This window comes from Aristolochia californica, unplaced genomic scaffold, assembly GCF_029961685.1.
Source record: "Aristolochia californica isolate CCGP_79_NKW_82.1479 unplaced genomic scaffold, dmAriCali1.0.hap1 SCAF_3, whole genome shotgun sequence".
In the NCBI taxonomy this organism is placed as follows: domain Eukaryota; kingdom Viridiplantae; phylum Streptophyta; class Magnoliopsida; order Piperales; family Aristolochiaceae; genus Aristolochia; species Aristolochia californica.
In genome coordinates, this window is record NW_027181992.1 from 4,464,989 (window position 1) to 4,487,418 (window position 22,430).

Consider the following 22,430-nt stretch of genomic DNA (forward strand, 5'->3'; position numbering starts at 1 on the left):
TGACAAAGTTCTATGACTAGGTATGTAGATAAGTAATAGTTGCAAAGCGTAATTAAGATATTGATTTTGAAACTAAATCATAATTTAACTCATAAAAATCAGAGGAAAAAATAAGTGGGGAGACGTCAGTCGTGCAAAGACATGGATGGACAATCCCTTTGTTAAATAACTCGAATTCAGATTTCATGAAATCGGGATCCCCTCAAACGCTGAAACTGAAGAAGTGTTCTGTTATAGCCGCCACCTTGTCCAGACAACAGTCCGGTGTCGGAGGTGATCATTCTCAACTGCGAGAATTTCCCTTCTCTAGCTTCCATGGCGCTGGCAAACTGGATCGATGCCGACGAGAGCGCCAAAGACATGCTCTCTAGGGTTTTACTCGACCGGCCATTGCTTCTTCTCCCCCCCCTCCACCGTGTTCCTCTGCGCGCGGGTAATGTGGTTGAAATCGTCGGTCCCTCCCCTTCTGCCAAAACCGAGGTCCTGATACAGGTAATCCGCCGTTAACCTCTTCTTCTCAGTTGCCACTTATAAAATTTTCCTTAGCTTCGAGTTCAGGTCTTCCCGCCCAACGCCTACATTTTCTTGCTGATATTTTTCTCAGATTCAGTCTGTAGGACAATTAAGAAGCAGTGAGTGACTGCCTATTACGAAGCGCTTATTTTATATGGTGACCCGTGTCTGTGTTATCATGCCTAAGTGTCACTCACTCACTCACTCTCTCTCTCTTTCTCTCTCTCTCTCTCTCTCTTGTTTGAAAAAGTTCATGTGATTATTTATTATGTTTTTTTCTTGATAATTAGGTGAGTGTTAGATGCTATGGTGACCTCTAACTTTTTCGTAGACAGCGTAGCTGAAACAATTTCAGCACAATCTGCATGATTTTATACATGTATAGTTACAGTATAATGGGTAGAGTTTCAAAAAGTACATAACTTTCCTTCTCTCTGTCATCCAAAGTAAAGTAGCACCTCGATCATGGATATCCTGAGCGAGCTATCCTTACCATACGATGTCTACAATTACGGATGGCCTGAGCGTTTCTGATTGGTTTATGTGTCAAGCAATGTAGCTACAGAGCTTGCTCTACAAAGTGGTTGCCAGTTGTTTGTATACTTGCGGCTCCTATATTCAGTTTCATTAAATGCCTCAGATGGGTTGTAAAATCTCTTGTAAGATAAGCTTGCTCTCTAGCATCTGAAATGGCAGCTCCTCCCTTTGTTCTATCATCTATGCATTAGCTACTATCTCAGGGATTATGTCTGTGGAGGATGCCTGGATGAAGTTTCACTGTTAGGGTGGGATTCTACAGGAACACCCAATATATTATTAGCCAGTTCAATCAGCTCAATTGTTTACAGCTAAATAGTATTCAAGTGTCCAAATGCAAAAACTTTTGTGCAATGGCCTGGCATGTATAAAAGGAGAGACATATTCCGTATCTCTCCCTTTATAGTCCATGTTATGCTATTTCTCAAGTTAAAAAAAAATTATGATGTTTGCTTCCTATAAATTCATCAAAACTTTCTCAAAAAAAAATTCTATAGCTTTTTTGAAAGCTTATGTAGAAATATTCTATCTCATTTTTTTTGTTTGTTGTATGTAGTGTGCTTCACATTGTCTGTGGTATATGTCATAATCAATGCTTTTTGTATATTAGATGATGTTGGGCTCTGCTTTCTTATTGCTTGTAGGCTGCCATCAGTTCTATTCTTCCCAAGGAGTGGGGAGGTGTCCATTATGGTGGGTTGGAGCGTTTGGTTATATACATTGACTTAGATTGCCGTTTTGACATCCGTCGCCTCTCCCGCTCGCTCAAGCATCGGATATCACAGGTTCAGGGTATACCTTTCCACATTTCTCTTTCTCTCTCTTGATACTTCTACAGCAGGTAAATGAAGTTAGGCTGTTAAAAGTAAATTTAAAAATTTAGAGTTTCTGCTTGCAACTGCAAATTCTTGTTGGGATAATGACCTTGGAGAACTCATATAAGTTTGTTCTATTCTAACTCAAGCAAAGAGAGAGAGGTGCAAAGTGTCAAAGTCTCCAAACTACACTGAAGAGGTTCCCAGACACCACCTTAAAGCCCAAAATTATATCTATAAAATGATAATCATGTGTGAGGTTTTGTGTTAATACTAGCCCTGAAAGCTACACCTGGAAACACCTTCTCCTTCTATCTTGCTAAAAGTTCTGGCGGTATGTAAAATGAACAAGCTCAACAGTTTGATTGATTGTGCCTGTTCCATCTTTTCATGCATGGAAGGTGTTTCCCGGAGAGACTGCATCTTCTTAAAAGATAGCTGAAAAATAACACCTTTTAATTATGTTTATTTATCACAGATGTATTTGCTGTCCCCCTTTTTTTTTAACATTTCCTGTATTTGAAAATGATTTTGTATGAATGCTCACATGTTAAGTTCTATTTGTTAAATTAGAAGATTCTCAATCTAGTATAACTGAACATAGGTTTTTACAATCTGTAGTATTTTTGTATTTAATGTCTCTTATATTTATCAACCTGTAGTTTAGCATGTGCAGGATTTAAGGGCAATATTGCTTAGAACAATATGAGGCCTGACAAAATTATGATGCCATGGTGACAGAATCCACCTTTTTAAATGAGGGCTTCCTTCAAGCTTGCATGCGTCGTTTTTTGTACATTCGTTGTTACAACAGCTATGAACTTTTAGCTGTTTTGAAGGTAGTTTAGATTGTAATGTGTTTGTGCTGCAGATTTGCTCCATTCTCCTGTGCACTTGCACTCACCTCCTCTCTGGAGCACACCATTCTTATGTTCGACTGAATTTCATTGAAATCTGCAGACTATGCAAACTCGACTTCAAAAGGAGACTGAAATAAATGGTGTATGTGCTCATTTTCTCATGATTGACAGGTCAGCATTGTTGATGACCGTTTAATTCTTTTTTGTGCACAATGGTTCATAAATGTCTCACAGTTTTCATCAAAATTTTAACTATTTTATTGATTTATGATTGTGTGTCTGAGGATGCTTCATGAATTCGTATCATAGGAAGTTTGTGGACCTATTCTTTCTTAGGAAGTGCAAACGCTACTTGTGCAACTTCTTACTGTACCAACTGTTATCCTGAGCCTGACAAAGGAGAGCATTGTGTCAGGTTGACAGCTTGGATAAATTTTTTGTCAAACAGTACACCTATTGCAATATTCCTCCTCTGACCCGCTATTGGAAATTTACTATATATCTAATAATCATAACTCACATCCCAAGAAAATTTAAGTTTACCTGAATTTCTTTTTGATTTTGGCAATTTCTTTAATTCTTAAAAGTACAGTTAAACATGATTCTAAAATTTCATCTTAAGGTGCCATGTATACTTATAGCCCGCTTGAGATTGAGTTTCAACAGCTTAAACTTTTTATTATTTCTTTCCTGGTTTTAATCACTATATATCTATATTAATGATTTTATATTTATCCTGATAAGGTGATATTTCACTTATATGAAATTGTGTTTCTTTTGTTGGACCGGTCTATTTGCTATTTTTTTTTTAACTTGATATATGTTGGGAACTATTTACTTTTTTTTTTGTTATTTGGTCACGTGGAAATGGCTAGGACTTCTTGTTACTGTGTTGGTTGTTAGAAACGAAGTTTTGTCATCTTCTGAAAATATTGTATAAAAGAGGGATTCTGTAAATAAGATAGAATAGCACTTTAGCTATTTCCCAATCCTGTAAAGTGCTTACGTGTCCTTTTCTGGATTCTATTCCAGATGTATGATGTAAAGAGAAAGCACATGTGTGCAGAGAATTAATTCTGCAATATCTTTGGGTGATATACACACTGTGTGGCCCTCCAATTCTCTACCTCTGCCAGATTTGATATTCTTGTTCTTATCTGCATAATTTTCTATGGTTAACCTTGTGCATTGAGTTATTTAAATTTTGTGATATAAATAATTGGAGGAAGGTGGATAATATGTTGTGTGTTGCATTTTCTAACTAAAGCATCTTCAACGGATATCTGTGACACATTCTCTGTAAGCAATTTGATTCGCAATAAGAACATGCTTAATTTTTTTTCTTTTTTGATTTAGTTTGGTTATTGCATTTTGCAGGTAAGCTTGTTATGGGATCAGTAATCCATTAGAGCTCAGATCTGAGATGCCATGGCACAATTCAGTACATCTGAAGTTTGAGTTGCTCTATTTATATAATACTATTGTTTTTGCAGCATTGGTGCTTTCTATTGGGTAGATCGAGCATCTAAATCTTTGCCTTTGGATGGAAATAGTCGGTACATATGTCTCCAGTTTCTCTGTAGTCCACTTCATTGTCTATAGAACTTGCTGTAAGCTTCTTCATTTAAAGCTGTTTGATAAAAGATAAAGAGAAAAAGAAAAAAGAAGTTCTCAATTACTCTAGACAAGGTGGGCTCTATCTTCAACTCTTGATGCATGAGAAATATGAAAAATAGATCTCTTTGTGTATCACCCTCTCACCATATTAAGCCTGAAGGAGGAGGGTCTCCCTGGCATAGTTGAATTCACACTTTTCTATTGTCTTTTTTAACATCCGTAGTGGAGTTTGTTGTAGAGTAGCATGTGCTTCAATATTTTCATCTTCTTTTTTTTTTTGTGTGTGTGTGTGTGTGTGTGTTGTGGGCTCATAAAGCTTTCTGTGCCTAAAATAATTTCTTAGATACGATGGTCCTATTTATGTAGGAAAGCCCTCTCTCTTCAAAATGTGGTGGAAACTGTTGTCCACGAACTTCACCAACTTGTACAAGCCCAACCAATGCTGGTTTTAGCAACAAAAGCTACCATAATGGGGATGGGAGCTCCAACAGGCGATATGAAAAGGTTACCCATTGGTTCCCATCCTTTAGACTTGCTTATTGGCATTATTGTAGTTAATTGTAACCTGAAATACATGCTTCTGGACAGAGATGAGATCTGAATATGTCCTTCCCAAGCATTTGATTTTCTAAGATTGTGCTGAAGAATTAGCAACAATTATTTGGTTACTGAGGAAGTAAGATAGATATAACTGTATATGGGCTGCGTTTTGGCTGTTTAAAACTTGATCTGGTTCTAAATTTGACTAAATCATCACTTGGATACCCAAATTTTTGGTCAGATCTAGGGACAAGAAAACAAGGACTAGATCAACCATGAAGCTAGGTTTTAGAGGGCTTCTATGATGACAGTGAAGAAAATTTTGTATTAGAAAACTGTGAAGATGCTCCAAAAGCCTTTGTAGCTGTTCTAGTGGTTGAAAAAAGCTTAGAATGCTTGTCCAGAAAGTTATTCTTGCTACTGATTTTTCGTAACTATTGGTGAATAAGAGCCTAGGTATAATCCGAGGGACTCAAATCATATATCATGCTTTTATGCTTTACAATAACAGTGGGGTTATGATCCACTGACATTTTAAACTGAGTTAATGCTAGTTTGAATCATTTCCAGAGATTTGAATCTATGTTCTTTGTTGGATTTTTGGGTTGAGCCCAGTTCCATCCCAAAATGATTAGCCACTTTGGATGCCTGTTGCTCAACCTTATAACTCATTTCTTCTTATTTTTTAATGTGCGACTTTTTCCCAGTAAACACTCCCCTTCATGTCCAGGTTTACATATAACGGGCCTGAGGCATGGGCACAAACCCTCTAATGGGGCACACAGATTCCTTCATGGAGCCCATAACATACAAACTCCTACTTTATGGAGCCCATAACACAGATAACCCGGGGAACACAAATTGGACTTTGGCCCATACACACAATCTGGTTCTAATATTATGTTGGATTATTGCATTGAGTTCGGTTCTATTCCAAAATGACTAGGTACTTAGGAGGCTTATTGCTCAACCTTATAACTTATGAACTTTTCTTCTCATTTTTCAATGTGGGACTTTTTATCACTCAACATCTTTACCTAGTAGATTCATTTTTTAGAGTGTAAAGCATTTACTTAAGAATAAATTTGCCAGGGTAATTGGTTAGTTAGGGTCACCAAAAGCTGGTTATGGTTGGATTTCTTCTCTTGTTAGGTTCAATTTTTCTTGCGATTAGGGCTTTCTGATTTACTCAGTTCTGTTCTTCACTTGTTTTGGTTAATCACAAGCATGGAGGCCTATGCTGCATGGCATCTTGGCTGGTCTTTGGTCAAATTCTGTGATCATGGGTTGGTATGTAACAGGACTCCCAGAAAATGGATCCAACAAGACAGCTCAGATTCAAAACTTTCAAATAGAAGACTAGGACAATGTGTTTATCGGGAGTATATGCCTTCAGTATGGCAGGTGATGTTTCCATGTTTGTGTTGTCATTAGTGTCAATTTTTTTCTGTTTCAATGTGTAAAAAATCTTCATTCCATTCATTTTATTTACTTGTTCCACTGTTTTTGCAGTTGTTTGTAACACACAGGATATTCCTTATGATGTCAGGTTATTTACTATTTCTCTGGTAAGGGTTAAATATTTTGTTTATCTGAATATTCTGGCTTAGTTTTTTTCTGTGCTTTTGTCTGCAGATAGTGAATCTGAAGGTTTTCCAGTATATGTGTCTCAGTGGCTCCTGCCATCTCTGCAAGTTTCAGACAAATTTATGGTTACAGATGTATGATACTGAAATTCTGGCACCCTTTTTTTTATCATATTCTAATTCTCCTTCCAATTTTTCACTTACATAAATCATTTTACAGGCTGGTATTTTTATTGTCACATGAAGTCTTCCTGCCATGATGTGTGACTTGGTTCATTTTTTCTCCTGTTTTCCGTCGTTGTTGAATCTGGTATGGGCCATTATTCAACTTTAAGATTTCCCATTTTGCCTGTGCAATAGTCCTTGAAGGGATTCATACCTTATTTATGCACCAATTTTTAAATAGTCTTATATGGACATGTTTAAGTGCCTAATCATCTAGGCTAGAGATGTTTAGCACCAGTTTGTATCCTCATGCTTGAGTTTTTCTTATAATCTTATAAAAGCAATATTCATCCATGAATTCAGGCACTTTGTTTTATACATTCATAGTTTTGAAACACCCCTTGCTGCTTAATAGGTGTATCCCTTCACAAGGATTCCTTCCTTAACCTCATCAGATTCACCTTCACCTGTGTATTTCCCAAGCTGAGCCAGTGTTGGCCTTAGCTCGTACCATAAGAGCCTCTTGACCAGCTTTGACATTTTCGGGTCTTCCTCCCTATGTCTTCAAGCAAGTGTTCTGAAATGCCCTTGCATAAGAGAAAGAGACATGCCATAGGTTTGTTCCCTGATTCATGACATTCAAGTTCAGGTTTGCTTCTACTTCTGATTGCCCACTGGAGAGGAACTGATTTCCATCAGAAAAAAGAAAAATTCTGTCAATATTGAGGACCAAGCAGATTCAAAGTGAATCCACAGTATTTGAAAGGCGAATCAAGTAAATGATGATTTCCTGGCAAAATTCTGGAGCAAAGGAACTTCAAAGATGTTAAATTAGGTCCAAGGCCCATCCCAAAATGACTACCCACTTAGCCAACTAATAAATTCAAGATCTTTGATCTTACTAATCCATGTGGGACTAGTCCTTAACAAAAGAGGTGTGGTTTTCTCCTTGCACTCAGTACCTGGAGTAACTATGCTAGGTTTGAGAAGGTTGCCTTCATGCATCACGTTGTTCTCAAAGAGGTAGAGGAAAAACTCTGCCCACATCTGATGCGCAAGTGCAATCTCTTGTCTATTTCATGATCTCCATCCAACAATATATCAGGTTCAACTGTAAGAACCAAACCATTATTTTGCAATTGTGTAACTCACTTTGAAAAGGTCATTTCTTTTTCCAATGAGTGCAAGGAGAAATTTGCGCGAGAGAATTATGAGAGCTAGGAGAAGAGTAAAAAGGGGAGAAGGTACAAGGAAAGAGTGAAAGAGAGAAAGTGAAAGCTCATGAGGAGAGAAGAGAAGAGGGAAGAGATAGAGATTAAGAGAACTCATGTGGAGGGAGGAGATTAGAGAAGGGAGAGAGTGATAGGGCACAAGTAGGAGAGAAGAAGTCATAGACTTATGTGCCCTAGCCAAATTCCTCTATTTATACTTCTTTTATTGCATCAAATAGGAAACTCTTACCTTAATTGAGATTCTACTCTAGAGATTACACCAAAAAATGGAAATTAAATATTACATGAAATAGGAAACTCGAACCTTAACTAAGATTCTTGTTAAGGAATAGTCCCACATGGATTAGTGAGTACAAATTTTTTGAGTTTATTAGTTGGGAAAGAGGTTTCCTAAGTTGGCTAGTCATTTTGGGATGGGCCTTGGACCCAACTTAACATGGTATTAGAGCAGGTTCTCATATGTGGGCCGACACCTAAAAACTATCTATTTGTAGAGCCACAAAAGAAGGCCTACACCTAAACTATCCACTTGTAGAGCCACAAAATAGGGCCTACACCTAAAACTGCCTACTCCTAAAATTATCCACTTGTAGAGCCACAAAAGAGGGTCTACACGTGAGGGGGAGTGTTAAGGAATTGTTCCACATGGAATAGTGAGTACAAAAATCTTGAGTTTATTAGTTTAGAAAGAGGTTTTCTAAGTTGGCTAGTCATTTTGGGATGGGCCTTGGACCCAACTTAACAATTCTAACTCTAGAGATTACGTCAAAATAGGAAATTAAAGATTAGGTAATTTAGAACTCCTAATAAGAAACTAAGACTTAAGACTCTTTTGATTACACTTTTTAACTTTTCATGATAAGATGCTCAAAATGCCCCTATATTGGCGCCCCCTTCGTTTTTCTTACTTGGCCCCCAAACTCCTCCAAACTTTTTAATTTTCTTTGACTCTCCTAGCTCCTCAAGGGAGTAGAGTACAAAATTATGAATTCTACCATTCCATCCCTCTCGGAAGATCAACCTTGTCCTCAAAGTTGAAGAATTGGGAAATTGTTGTAAAGATTTGTCTTGAAGCTCCCAAGGTCTCCTATCGGGCCAGACTCCACTCTTGGTGCATCTTGTCATACTGATTTTCATCTGATGCTGTGTTAAGATAAGGTGGTGCTTGATGAGCTTGAGGACCAGACCTTGGTCTTGACGGAAGGCAAAAAATTGTTCATCCCTATAAGCCGAATCAGCTGGGTCATCATCTGCTTTGTTGTTAGGAGAATCAAACCTGGCAATCTTTGGTTGTAAGGAATTAGAATGCGAGGAAGAATTGTCAATGAAGGGTGGTTTTGCTGAGTGTGAAAGGGTACATAGGTGTTGCATGGGAATTATGGTTTGCATGGAGATGGGTGGTTGGGTACATAGGTGTTATATGTTGTTGCTTGGGTTGGTGGGGGTGGTAGTGTAGTAGGGTGGAGGGGCACTTCATGGGTGAATTGGAAGGAGTGATTTGGTTGGGAAGAAGTGGGAGCGGCTGAGAGATGGATGAGTTGAAGGGAATCGGGTGAGTGGCTAAGGGAGAAACTTGGCTTGGTGGAAAGGTGGGTTAAAGGGGGTGAGTGGGGTAAGGATTTGAAGAAAACATCTGGTGAGGGGGGAAGTTGGGGGTGGTTGGCATGGGCATTGCTGGTGGCAATGGGGAGGATATCATACCATATACGGACATGGATGAGGCCTCTATTCTGAAATCCTTGAAGGAGAGAAAAAGGCCTTGAAACCCTCTTCTTTATGAGATTTTGCATCTGATGTGTTAATTGATCCAGCTTGTCTCCTAACTTCGAACTTTTCTCCACTTGTGTGCAGAGGTTTGTCAATTTTCTGGACTGAATTTGTGAGCAGCATCAGCCTCCTCTTGCTGGTATTGGTCCATGCTTCTTGTGCTCACCATGATTGAAGGTCCCAAAGAAGGATTGCTTTGATACTACTTTGATATAACCCTCTTTGAAAAGGTCTTATCTTTTTCCATTGAGTGCAAGGAGAAAGTTGTGAGTGAAAATTAGGAAGGCTGGGGGAAGAGCAAAAGAGGGAGAGGGTGTAAGGAAAGAGTGAAAACAGGAGATTTGGAGGGCTAGAAGTACAAAAGAGAAAAGAGGACAAGGAAAGAAGAAGAGATAAAGTGAGAGCTTGTGAGGAGAGGAGAAGACGGAGAGAGAGAGAGCTCTGTGGAGAGGAGAGAATAGAGAAGGGAGAGAGACTGATAGGCCACGAGTAGGAAAGGAAGTGAGAACAAAAAGGCAAAAAGGGGGGGGGGGGGGGAGGACTTTAGGCGTAGAACTCCTGTGCCTAGCTAAGCTTCCTCTATTTATACTTGTTGGAAGATATGATGTATCCTAAGTTTCAACGATACTTTCTTTAATACATCAAATAGAAAACCCCTACTTTAACTAAGATTCCAGAGACTACATCAAAATAGGAAATTAAAGAAAATAGGAAACTCCTACTTTAACTAAGATTCACTCTACAGATTACATCAAAATAGAAAATTAAAGATTAAATGATATAGGAAACTCCTACTTTAACTAAGATTCGAACTCTACAGATTATATCAAAATAAGAAATTAAAGATTAGACAATTTAAAACTCCTAAAAGGAAACTAAGACTTAAAGACTCCTTTGACTGTACTTTTGACTTTTCTTGATAAGATGTCCAAAATGCTCCTGGGCTGGTGCCCCCCTCCTTTTTCTTGCTTGGTGCCCAAGCTCCTCCAAACTTTCTAATTTCTTTGACTCTTCTAGCTCCTCCTTGAATGTCCCATGTGAGTCTGGTACAAAATTATGAATTATATCACAATAGTAATGCATTACATGCCATAGAGATTGCCAACTTGCTGCCCCTAGTTTTGGTGATATTTTTGTTTTGATGTTTATTACTTGTAGTCATGAACTGTGTTTGGTATTTGGGTGACAGTGTGTTGTTTGACTCTCTGTTTCCAATGAGTTCTTTGGATAAAGTACTCAATTCATGTTTACCGTCTATACTAGGTTGGATGCTGTTCTTGTATTTGTACGTATTGGTCCGGCTTAGATTTAAATGTTGTCTCTTCTTTCCTTCAATTGTCAGGGTAGTAAAAAAATTCTTGAGTCATATGTTTTGTATGTAATTTTACTGTTCATAGAGGATTTAGAGATTATGCTCAACGTTGAGATAGGTTGCTAGACTTTAAGATAGTTGCATCTGCGTCATGATTTAATAACTGTAAGAGTTAAAAGAGCATATCGAGCAAGTCCCCAAGCTGCTTTCTTTACAGCAAGTGCTGACAGTCGATTAGGAATGCTTACAACTGTGCGCCTGTGACACCATGTGACACCAACAGCAAAGATGATTCATATATAACTGAGAAAGAGATACTAATGAATAAAAAAAAAGATAAAATCTGAAATCTGAAATTCAATAATGTCTTTTCCATTTAGCAAAACATGTGCCCTGTTGGCACATCGCGATGCCAGACCATTAAGTCCTTGGCACCGCGAATCATTGTTTCATCTAGAAAGTGGACAAGACCCTGAGAACCATCAGGGCGTAACACCAAATTTCTCCTTAGTTCATTACTATTTTATATTTAGAAGACCATATCCAATGTAACATATAAAAAAACTAATGCTCCAAAAAAAAAAAAAAACTGATGCTCAATTGATTAATAAAAGCTAGCACTGTTGGAAAAAAAACTAGATTAATGTTAAAAATTACTTGTGGTGCAAAAAGAATTATGGAGTTGTTGATGAAAATTTTGTTACTTGTGATTAATATTATTCATGTGTGTGTCTGGATGGATTTAGTCTATAGGTAAAGTGTCCTTGCCTCGTGTGTCAGTTGAATTGTATTGATCTTAAAAATCCATGTCGTGGTTCAAATCTTTGAACATTTGCAGGTTAGATGTACTATTAACTTGGTAAGTTTAATGAGTGGAAGCCATTTAGAAAAAGAAATGCAAGTCTATACTGCATGCAAATGTCAGTGTTACAAAAGCAACTTGATGTAGGTTTAATGTACTGCAGGGGAATATCACAGTATCGTGATCATATTCTGCAAACATTGCTTACCTTGTCGACATTAATCCCAGGTGTTATATTCTGCCCCACTAGAACGTCTACCACTTTCTTTCCATCTGTTGTTGATTGATAGAGTCTCCTCGAAGAAGAGGATAGCACCGGAGATATACTGGCCCAGGTGAGGGGCAGAGACGAGACGAGTTGAGTTCTCTATGCCTGTCGTTTAGCCTCAGTATTTTCCAGCTCAATGGACCCAAGACTGTTTTCCACAGGTTGCATTTGATTCGTCCATGGCTAATAGACCTCTCTACCTGAAGATGCTATGTTTTTCTTTAAAGACCAACTTCATGAGTGAGATTCCTCACTGTAAACCTTTCAAACACTGATTAAAGAGGAATATCAAACGGCAAAATGTTGTAGGGAATGGCTTCCCTATTGGGAGCATATTGAGTACTTCTCATGGTAAAGGAAGGATGCATTTGTGGAGGGACTGGCACATTTAATAGCAACTTGAGATGATACTCAAGAATGAGACTAGCCACATGCATACAATATCTATTTACGTTTTGTATTTAATGAAGGGTTCTATAGCTTGTGTTTTCTTTTGTTGGTGAATACTACAGATAAAATGTCTAACCTTAGGTGGAAATTTCATTTATGCACGTCTTATGTTCCTAACAACTCCAGGAAGTAAATTTCTTTCCTGGTAGTGGTGATCAATGAACAGACTTAGCAAGTTGATTAGCTCCATCATACATGTATGGATCAGTGGGATTGAAGCATACCGCGGTCTTAACAAGCTCATCAGCATAGGTACTGCCTCTAATTGTGAAGGCTACTGAAGTGAGTTGAGAGTTGGAGGATGAATGAAATCTTCGGCCAGCAAGCCATCCGACTACATTTTTGGAGGAAAATGGACTTCAAGAGAGTAGCTGAAGCCATTGGAAAGGTTAAGATTGAAGAGCTTGTGCTTTCTCTCTGACTAATCAAAATGTTAAACTTTTTATTTAGGTTAATCTAATTAATCTACGTACCCAACTGTTGATCCAATATAAAAAACCATTTGGTGTGAGACATGTGTAACGGTTATCTCAGCCATCTGATCATGTTTTGTATGTTTTGTACCAAATGGTTTTTCGTATTGGATCAGCCCTCTCCTTTATCTCAAATTGAAGCAATAGTTTAGTGATTTCTCACTAGAACCGTTGAGTTAGTAGATTAATTAGATTAAATCCAAATAAAAAATTTAAATAAAATTCATTAAAAAAAGTACCGAGAGATAGTGACTGAAATTGTAGTTTTCTTTAAATAAAAGTTTAAATTGACCCGGATTGATGCAGCATTACAAAATTTGAACTTATATGTTTGTAATAGTGCGAACAGACACATTAAGGTCCAAGAGAACCGCTTGATTCCTTGCCATTAGCATCTAATCTAGGCACATAAAACAAACAAGGACCTTTCCTAGATTGTAAACTACGTAACTTGGAACACTCTGAACCAAACTCTATTAGTTTGTTTAATCTAAAAAACAGATTAATACATAAAATATGCTTAGTGACACCAACTAAGGTTCAAGTGAGATTAGCGATTAGTTGTTGCCCTAATCCTGCTTATAATTCTACAAACAAGAGTAATCCGATCAATGGCCTTAGTCGTGGGGGCTTGTGGTTCGTATTTCATCTTCTGTCTGCATTGAAAAGAAAAAATGGTTGACTTTAGTATATAGATGAATTTAATTTCAAATAATATTTTCGTTTATTAAAGAATGAGAACTTGATAAGAAATGTTGCAAGATTAAACCAAGATTCGAATCTCCTTCCGAGATAGATGGAAAGAATTTATAGAAGGGCGAATCTGTCAAATGTCAACTTAAAAGCTTCAGTTGATCCGATAGTTTACAACGAACGAGGCTCTTGAATCTTGACAAAAAAGTTCTACTTAGTACCGTGAATCTTCTTTCTCCTTTACCAAGATCCCCGTGAATCAGCATCTATGATTCATGAATCTGTTCTCCTCTCTCCGCTTATCCACAGACAAGCTACCCTCTCTCTCTTACTGTTTCTTTCCATTCTTCTATTATTTAAATTTCTTTCGTCTCTTCTCTCTTTATATATCAGGATAGACCAGTGTGAAGTTCTTCAGTACAGGAGGGTGCTGACTGAGTCAGGGCAGCCATGGCAAATGTAGTTCCGGTCGCCTACCAAGGCAACACATCGGCGGCGGTGACGGACTGGTTGAACAAAGGAGATAACGCATGGCAGATGATCGCGGCCACCCTGGTGGGGATGCAGAGCGTGCCTGGCCTGGTTATTCTATACGGCTCTATCGTTAAAAAGAAATGGGCTGTGAACTCGGCGTTCATGGCGCTCTACGCTTTCGCCGCCGTCTGGTTATGCTGGGTTACATGGGCCTACAAGATGTCCTTCGGTTACAAGCTCCTGCCCTTCTGGGGGAAGGCAGGCCCCGCTCTGGGCCAGAAGTTTCTCATCAAACAGGCCGCCCTCCCCGCGACTACCCACTACTACCATAACGGGGGGGTCGAGACGGGCATGGCCACGCCCTACTATCCCATGGCCTCCATGGTCTACTTCCAGTGCGTCTTCGCCGCCATTACTTTGATTCTTATAGCCGGGTCTTTGCTCGGTAGAATGAACATCAAGGCCTGGATGCTATTCGTCCCCCTCTGGCTCACTTTCTCCTACACAATCGGAGCTTTCAGTTTGTGGGGAGGAGGGTTTCTCTTCCACTGGGGAGTGATCGACTACTCTGGCGGATACGTCATTCACCTCTCGTCGGGGATAGCCGGCTTCGTCGCTGCGTACTGGGTAACTATCAATTAGTTAGCACACCATATAATTACTCACGACGAGTTCTCATCTCAGTTCATACCTGAATTAATTTTGTTTTCTAATGTCGTGTTTGTCACGTCGGCGGCGGCGGAGCAGGTAGGACCACGATCGACCAAGGACAGGGAGAGGTTTCCGCCGAACAACCTGCTGCTGATGCTGACGGGCGCCGGCCTGCTGTGGATGGGATGGGCGGGATTCAACGGGGGAGACCCTTATTCAGCGAACATCGACTCGTCCATGGCGGTGCTCAACACAAACATATGCGCGGCCACAAGCTTGCTGGTCTGGACGTGGCTTGATGTCATCTTCTTCAAGAAGCCCTCCGTAATCGGAGCTGTTCAGGGGATGATCACAGGGCTTGTTTGCATTACACCCGGTGCAGGTAACCTATTTTTTTTCGTTTTCAGATTTCTGTCTCCACATTAATTTTTTATACGTGGATGGAACCCAGGAGAGAAAAACCTGGAGATTAATGTTGTTTAAGGTAAAGAAGACGATCCATTTAGCTAAACCTAAAAACTGAAGCAAAATTCAACGAATCCAGCATTGACTTCAGTAAACAAGATAATATGTTCAATTAATTTTTCCTGTTTTTTTTCTTTGACGAGGTCATGCATGCGTATATTAAAATTAGGGTTTTTTTAGCAAAATACCCAATTTCAAAAACATTTAAAAAAAACGATGAGGTTGTGAACTTATTTTGAAAAATACTTAACTTTGATCGGTCCACTATACATATGTACAATCAAAGGTGACACATAAGCTTTGACTGTTTACATGTTGTCATGCTTACATGTTGCCATGTCATCAGTACAGTGTGAGTAAATGAACACATCGACTGCCATGCCACTATTCTGACACATAATTTGCCACGTAAATTGCCATGCCATTAAATGATAAAAAAATTGAATAATTTTTTTTATTTTAAAAATTAAATTTATGAATCCACTTTTTATTACCTTATATCTAAAATAATAAATTATTAAAAAATCTAATAAACAATTAAAAATTTAACTCTTACTTATTTAACACCATTTATAATCGATTAAAATATTTAACCCTCCTCTTTTCGAAGCTTTTCCGTCTTTCTCCTACTCCAATTTGTCTCGGACGAGGAAGATATTTTCTTTCAAAGATTTGAGATTTGAAATGTGTCAAAAAAGTAATGTGGCAATCGATGTATTTATCTACTCACACAGTACTAATGACGTGGTGACACATAAACAGTCAAAGCTTATGTATCACCTTTGATTGTACATATGTACAGTTGATTGGTCAAAGTTAAGTATTTTTCAAAATAAGTTGTTGGTGTTTCTCAAAATATGTTTTTGAAAAGATCGTTAAATGAGATTACTAAAATGCCCTTCTATCTTCGGCAGGACTCGTCCAAGGCTGGGCTGCCATAGTAATGGGCATACTCTCCGGCAGCGTTCCATGGTTCACAATGATGATCGTCCACAAACGGTGGACTCTCCTCCAGAAGGTCGACGACACACTCGCCGTTTTCCACACTCACGCCGTCGCCGGATTCCTCGGCGGCACTACCACCGGCCTCTTGGCCGAACCCTCCCTCTGCTCTCTCTTCCTCCCCGTCACGAACTCTAGAGGCGCCTTCTACGGCGGCTCTGGTGGCATGCAGTTCGGCAAACAGATCGTGGGTGCCCTCTTCATCATCGGCTGGAACATCGTCGTCACTTCCATCATCTGCCTAGTCATTCGCCTCATCGTCCCACTCAGGATGCCGGAGGAGGAGCTCGCCGTCGGCGACGACGCCGTGCATGGTGAGGAAGCCTACGCTCTGTGGGGAGACGGGGAGAAGTATGATTCGTCCAAGCACGGGTGGTCCGACGATACCATCCATACGAAAGTCTCCAGTGGAGTCACCCTTAATGTCTGATGATTGGCCAGAGTGCACCATTAGAGCCGAAAAAAAGTCGTACACTAGAGCTACTTCTGTGTCGGAATTGGGTGTTTTGGTGTGAATTGATTATGAGGACTAGTGAGTTCTTCCTGTAAAAACGATTGGGACGAAGAGGAGATCATGGGTATGTTAATTTTATCATTTATCAGCTGGAGGAAAGTTGGAAAGTGTATAAAGGGGATGAACTTGCATTTGCAAAATAATTTTCATTTACGGAATGATTTAGTGGCAGGAATTTTAGGATATTATCCAATTTTTTATCGTAATAATACAAATAACCAATTTTTTTATTTATTTTCACGAATATCCAATTTTGACCGATCAACTGCACAAGTGTATAGATAAAATGTGACACATAAGTTTTGATCGATTATGTGGCACTATATCATCATTCCACCCAAAAATCTTATGCCATGTTAGCAAACACATCATCGGAAACCACATCGTTCTCCTGGTAAGAGAACACGTCATCCGCCATGTCATTGAATGCCACATCAGCCCTTCACTTTAGTTTACTTTTTTTTTCTCCCCTTTTTTTGTGATTAATTTAGGTTATTTTGTAATTATTTTTTTTAAAAAATATTATTTTCTAGTTTTAAAAATTCTTACACATTTCATTTCATTTACCTTTAATTTAATATAATAAAAATATAAATTTTGATTATTATTATTTCAATTTTTTAAAATATAATTAATACTTTATTTTACTTAATACCTTAATGTAATTATTTTACTTTAGATATATTATTTAATTTAATACAATATTTAGTAAAAAATAATTTAGTTTTAAAATTCTTATTTGTTGGTACAAATATTCTACCTTTTTTTATAATAACAAAACATATAATTCGTATTAATTAATTAAAATAATTTATTCTTACCTATTTAACACCTTTTATTTTTTGTATAATTTTTTTAATTAAAAACATTATTAAAAAATAAAAGTCTAATTTATCGATACACTTTTTACTACCTTATATATAAATATATTTAAAAAAATAATATTTTTTAAAATTTATTTTTAAATTATAAATTTTTTCTTCAATTTTTTTTATATTTTAACTTTAAAAGTATTTAAAATATTCATAAAAATATTTAAAATTTAAAAATAAATAAATTATATTAATTTTAAAAATGTAAAGTATTTTTAAATATTTAATTTTAAAATCTAAAAAAAATAATTTTAAATTATTTATTCGTTGATGATCGGGTAATATCCCTTAATGATCTCGAGGCAGACGAAGACAGTCAAATGAAGACGTTTAACCAAAATGACGCAGACGTACCGGGGACGAGAATCAAATGAAGTAAGATTGGGGGAGAGACTGAGACCACGCGTTTGAATGGTTTTTCTTGATCAACCAACAACATTTACTACTTTGACAGACAACACTCTAGATTGTTTTTGACTTGTCAGAGAACTTCACCCAGTACAGGATGTCGATTAAGAAATAAAAATTTCCAGTTCTACAAAGGAAATAAATTCATAAATTGACGAGGGTTAGTGGGAGTATTCAGAATGTTAATCATTAGTATTTTAGAACAACGGATCTGGTACAGAAGCGATTGTGATTTTTCCGGAACTTCTGAATAGCAGAATCATCTTGAATCCGGTAATCGGATTTTTTTTGTGATTTAGTCAGTTCTGACTCGTTCTACAACTCTTTTAACGTTGTTAATTTAAAGTTTAATATAGAAGATGAGGATTGTAATTTGAATGTTATCAAAGATTCAACATGTATAGACAACTTTGTCCAGAAAGTGGAAGACCAGCTGCAATCTGCAGCCAGCAGCTTGCAGAATAATCGAGAATTAGCTTTAAAAATGAAATCTGAATGTTGAAACTTAGAAAGTTGAAAAATAAACATCCCGTATGTAATCAGACTCCGTTAAAAATTGAAAAATAAACACAGAAAATCAAATTTCAATGTCGCGTGAAGGACCTGTCAGAGCAAACAGTCAAAAGTCATCTCTTTCCACTATAAGACTTTTCTTCTCCGGCAGTTTGGACACCACGCACAACAACATAAAACCACCGAGCTGCTCTCCTTCTCGAATTAGAGCTTCAACGCTACGAAAAATGGTTTTTTCGTCTGTCTGTGGCTTCCTGTGTTTCATCCTCTTTTTCTGTCGTCTGAGCTTAACCTCCGCCGCCGTCTCAAAGGGGTCTACCCTCCGTCCCACCGACCCCAACCCCTTCTGGAAATCCCCAAACGACACATTTGCTCTGGGTTTTCTCCCGAGCACCCGATCTTCTTCTTCGTACATCTTCTCCATTGCTTACTCCACTACACCCATCTGGGTCCCGACGGACACTGTCGTAGATCGCGCCGCCACTTTTCAATTCACGGACGATGGCAACCTCCGACTTCTTAATGGCTCCGGCTTCGCTGTCTGGCAGTCCAACACCTCCAATCTTGGGATCACCTCTGCGGTCCTCGACGATTCGGGTAACCTTGCTCTCATAAACACCTCCTCGTTTTCTTTGTGGCAATCTTTTGAACACCCCACGGATACCGTGCTCCAATCCCAGAATTTCACCAGCAGCATGGTTTTACGATCTGGTCCTTATACTTTTTCTCTGGCCTCGTCCGGCAATATCTCGTTGACGTGGAACAACCGGATTCAATACTGGAATAAGGGGTTGAATTCGAGTATTGATTCGAACCGGAGCCTCGTTTCTCCCAGCTTGATGCTTCAGCCGGTTGGGCTTTTGAATCTTTATGATAGTTCCTTGCCCAGTGAGGTCAAATTGGCCTATAGTAGTAACTACGGGGAAAGTGGGGATTTTTTCAGGTTTTTGAGGTTGGATTCTGATGGGAATTTGCGAGCTTATAGTGCTGAAAGGGGTAGCAATGGTCCGGCAGTTCAGTGGTCTGCGGTTTCAGACCAGTGTGAAGTTTTCGGATGGTGCGGGAACATGGGTATTTGTACTTACAACGATTCGTCTCCGGTTTGTAAGTGCCCATCTGAGAACTTTGAATTTTCTGATCCAAATGATCCAAGACAAGGATGTAAGAGGAAGCAAGAGATTGAAGAGTGTCCAGGGAGTTCGACTATGCTGCCGTTAGATAATACCGAGTTCTTGACGTACCCACCCGATACTAGCACCCAGGTTTTCTTTGCTGGATCCACAGGTTGTAGATCAAATTGCCTCACAGGTAATACTTGTGTTGCTTCGACATCATTGGCCGATGGGACGGGTATGTGTTACTTGAAATTTTCTGGTTTCGTCAGTGGGTACCAATCACCTTCTATACCGAGCACATCTTTCGTTAAGGTCTGTCCACCAGCTATTCCTAACTCCCCTGCTAGTGGAAACCAAGTTAAAACCAAGTCCTCAAAATTAGAGGCTTGGTTGGTTGCTCTTGTCATTATTGCAACTCTCTTCTCGCTGGTTATTGCAGAATTTGCTCTTTGGTGGTGGTTCTGCCGTAACAATACCAAATTTGGGGGCTTGTCTGCACAATATGCCCTTCTGGAGTATGCTTCAGGGGCCCCAGTGCAGTTCTCATATAAGGATCTTCACCGTTCAACCAAGGGGTTCAAAGAAAAGCTTGGAGCTGGGGGGTTTGGTGCTGTTTATAGAGGGGTTCTTGCTAACAAAACTGTGGTTGCAGTGAAACAGCTTGAAGGGATAGAACAAGGAGAGAAGCAGTTCAGGATGGAAGTTGCAACAATCAGTAGCACCCATCATTTGAATTTGGTCAGGTTAATTGGCTTTTGTTCTGAAGGTCGACACAGGTTGCTGGTGTATGAGTTTATGAGGAATGGGTCCTTGGATAGTTTTCTATTTTCTGACAACTCATCTGGGAAGGGGTTGAATTGGGATGCAAGGTTTAGTATAGCTTTAGGAACTGCAAGGGGAATAACATACTTGCATGAAGAGTGTAGGGATTGTATAGTCCATTGTGATATAAAGCCAGAGAACATACTTTTGGATGAAAACTTTAATGCTAGAGTATCGGATTTTGGCCTTGCGAAGCTGGTTAATCCAAAGGATCACAGGCAGCGGACTTTAATTAGTGTGAGGGGGACTCGTGGGTACCTGGCACCAGAGTGGTTAGCCAATCTTCCAATCACTTCAAAATCTGATGTGTATAGCTATGGCATGGTTTTATTGGAGATTGTCAGTGGGAGGAGGAACTTTGATGTCTCAGAGGATACGGGTGGGAAAAAGTTCTCTCTATGGGCTTATGATGAATTTGATAAGGGGAATTTTGGAAGAATTTTGGACCCAAGATTAGCTGATCAGGAGGTGGACTTGGATGAGCTGGGTAGGGCTGTTCAGGTAAGTTTTTGGTGCATACAAGAACAACCTTCACAAAGGCCTACTATGGGGAAGGTGGTTCAGATGTTGGAAGGGATCATGGTTATCGAGAAGCCTCCGGCCCCAAAGGCTACAGAAAGTTCTCTTGGTAGCGCTAGTGCTAGTGCTAGTGCTAGTGCTAGTATAAGCGTTTTGTCCACCTTTGCTGCTTCAGCCCAAGTCCCATCTTCCACCTCTTCTGCTCAGGTCCTGGGTTTGTCTGGAAGGAATTTTGAGAATTCCTCATCGCTTCGTGGCACAGGCTAAAGCATGGTTCGATTCATAGACTGGGGATGTAAATCTTGCTTCAGTATTATAATTTGTAATTTCCAGCTGCTAACGAGGAAGAGGCTTTTAAGCTTGAGGTGATGTTCCATGTGGGCTCAGAGAAGTACCTTCAGATCCTTCTTGCTTCCCTTTGAAAACCATCTAATTGTACTATTTGCAAACTCATAAATAGTGAATCAAAATCCCCATACGGGAAGTGTCCAGATTATTATAGCTTCAAATGAGTTAATCAGCTGAATTTCTTCAATGTTTTGATGTTGATTGTCATCTGTTACTGCAATTGAAAAGAATATTTTCTATGTTCAATGTATTGACCTACCATTTAATGCTTACTCCGCTACAGAATACCTCTTTCCACAGCTTCCAATTGAAATGCATTTGAAAAAGGAAACAGGGGTCATCTTCTTAAGCAAAATGCAACCAGAAATGGGCAAAAGTTTTCTTTGCAATGTCCCTATTCTTATTCAGTGGATTTATGCAAGTAATTGTTTCTAAATGCTTTCTGTATTACATTATAAGCAAAGAAACAGAAACAAAACGCATGCAAACAGAATTACAAGACAGCAAGTGTGTTTGTAGTAGTATTAAGAGAGATCAGAACTGCTGTTTTTCATCTCGATGATGTTAAAAATTAGCTTTAGCTATAGCTGTAGAAAGAGAACAGTAACTGAAAATGAAGACAAAGCAAAGCGTCTCTAATGGCAAGCGTGTGATCTCAAAAGTCAAAACTAAGAAGTGAAAGAAGAAAAAAAAGCGCCCACCGTGGGGCTCGAACCCACGACCACAAGGTTAAGAGCCTTGCGCTCTACCAACTGAGCTAGACGGGCTGTTGACTAATGGTGATTAGGAAGAGATAAAGTAGACTACTTGACAGTAACAAAATATTCCAACATGTTTTATAGTATCTAGAAAATTTCTATAAAATGAATATATCTAAATTATTTAATGGAAACAATCAGATAGAGGGTAATCTTGTCTTTGCGTCACTTTTATTAAAATTTTTGGTTATGACAAAAACACTCTAAAAATGGTGTAAAAGTTCAAATGGGAGAGAACTCTCTCCATGTGGAATGGAACCATGGCAAGAATGGCTTGACTGACTCCACGTAATTGCTTCTTGAACATTGAATGCTGGCAAGGCCAATTAATGGGCTACT

At 38.8% G+C, this 22,430-nt stretch overlaps 3 protein-coding genes and 1 non-coding gene across 4 annotated transcripts; 3 read left to right on the forward strand and 1 right to left on the reverse strand.

The window, feature by feature from the left end:
• The first annotated feature begins 205 nt into the window (after positions 1-205).
• Positions 206-12,487, forward strand: LOC137958644 (DNA repair protein XRCC2 homolog). Its single transcript, XM_068805724.1, has 12 exons — positions 206-492; positions 1,695-1,860; positions 2,143-2,199; positions 2,607-2,704; positions 2,826-2,896; positions 4,219-4,281; positions 4,709-4,846; positions 6,184-6,286; positions 6,395-6,431; positions 6,518-6,603; positions 6,689-6,778; positions 11,975-12,487. The coding sequence occupies exons 1-11, from the start codon at positions 316-318 to the stop codon at positions 6,710-6,712; spliced, it is 1,020 nt and encodes a 339-aa protein (XP_068661825.1). The 5' UTR covers positions 206-315; the 3' UTR covers positions 6,713-6,778; positions 11,975-12,487.
• A 1,593-nt stretch (positions 12,488-14,080) lies between these two features.
• On the forward strand, positions 14,081-16,652 carry LOC137960506 (ammonium transporter 3 member 1-like). The gene is made up of 3 exons (XM_068808149.1): positions 14,081-14,731; positions 14,852-15,137; positions 16,135-16,652. Exons 1-3 carry the CDS (start codon positions 14,081-14,083, stop codon positions 16,650-16,652), a joined length of 1,455 nt encoding a protein of 484 aa, XP_068664250.1.
• A 2,041-nt stretch (positions 16,653-18,693) lies between these two features.
• LOC137959100 (G-type lectin S-receptor-like serine/threonine-protein kinase At1g34300) lies at positions 18,694-21,583 on the forward strand. The gene has a single exon (XM_068806399.1). It carries the CDS (start codon positions 18,757-18,759, stop codon positions 21,250-21,252), a length of 2,496 nt encoding a protein of 831 aa, XP_068662500.1. The 5' UTR covers positions 18,694-18,756; the 3' UTR covers positions 21,253-21,583.
• Positions 21,584-22,027: 444 nt separating this feature from the next.
• TRNAK-CUU (transfer RNA lysine (anticodon CUU)) lies at positions 22,028-22,100 on the reverse strand. Its single transcript has one exon. It is a non-coding gene; the product is annotated as a tRNA-Lys (tRNA).
• Positions 22,101-22,430: the final 330 nt, after the last annotated feature.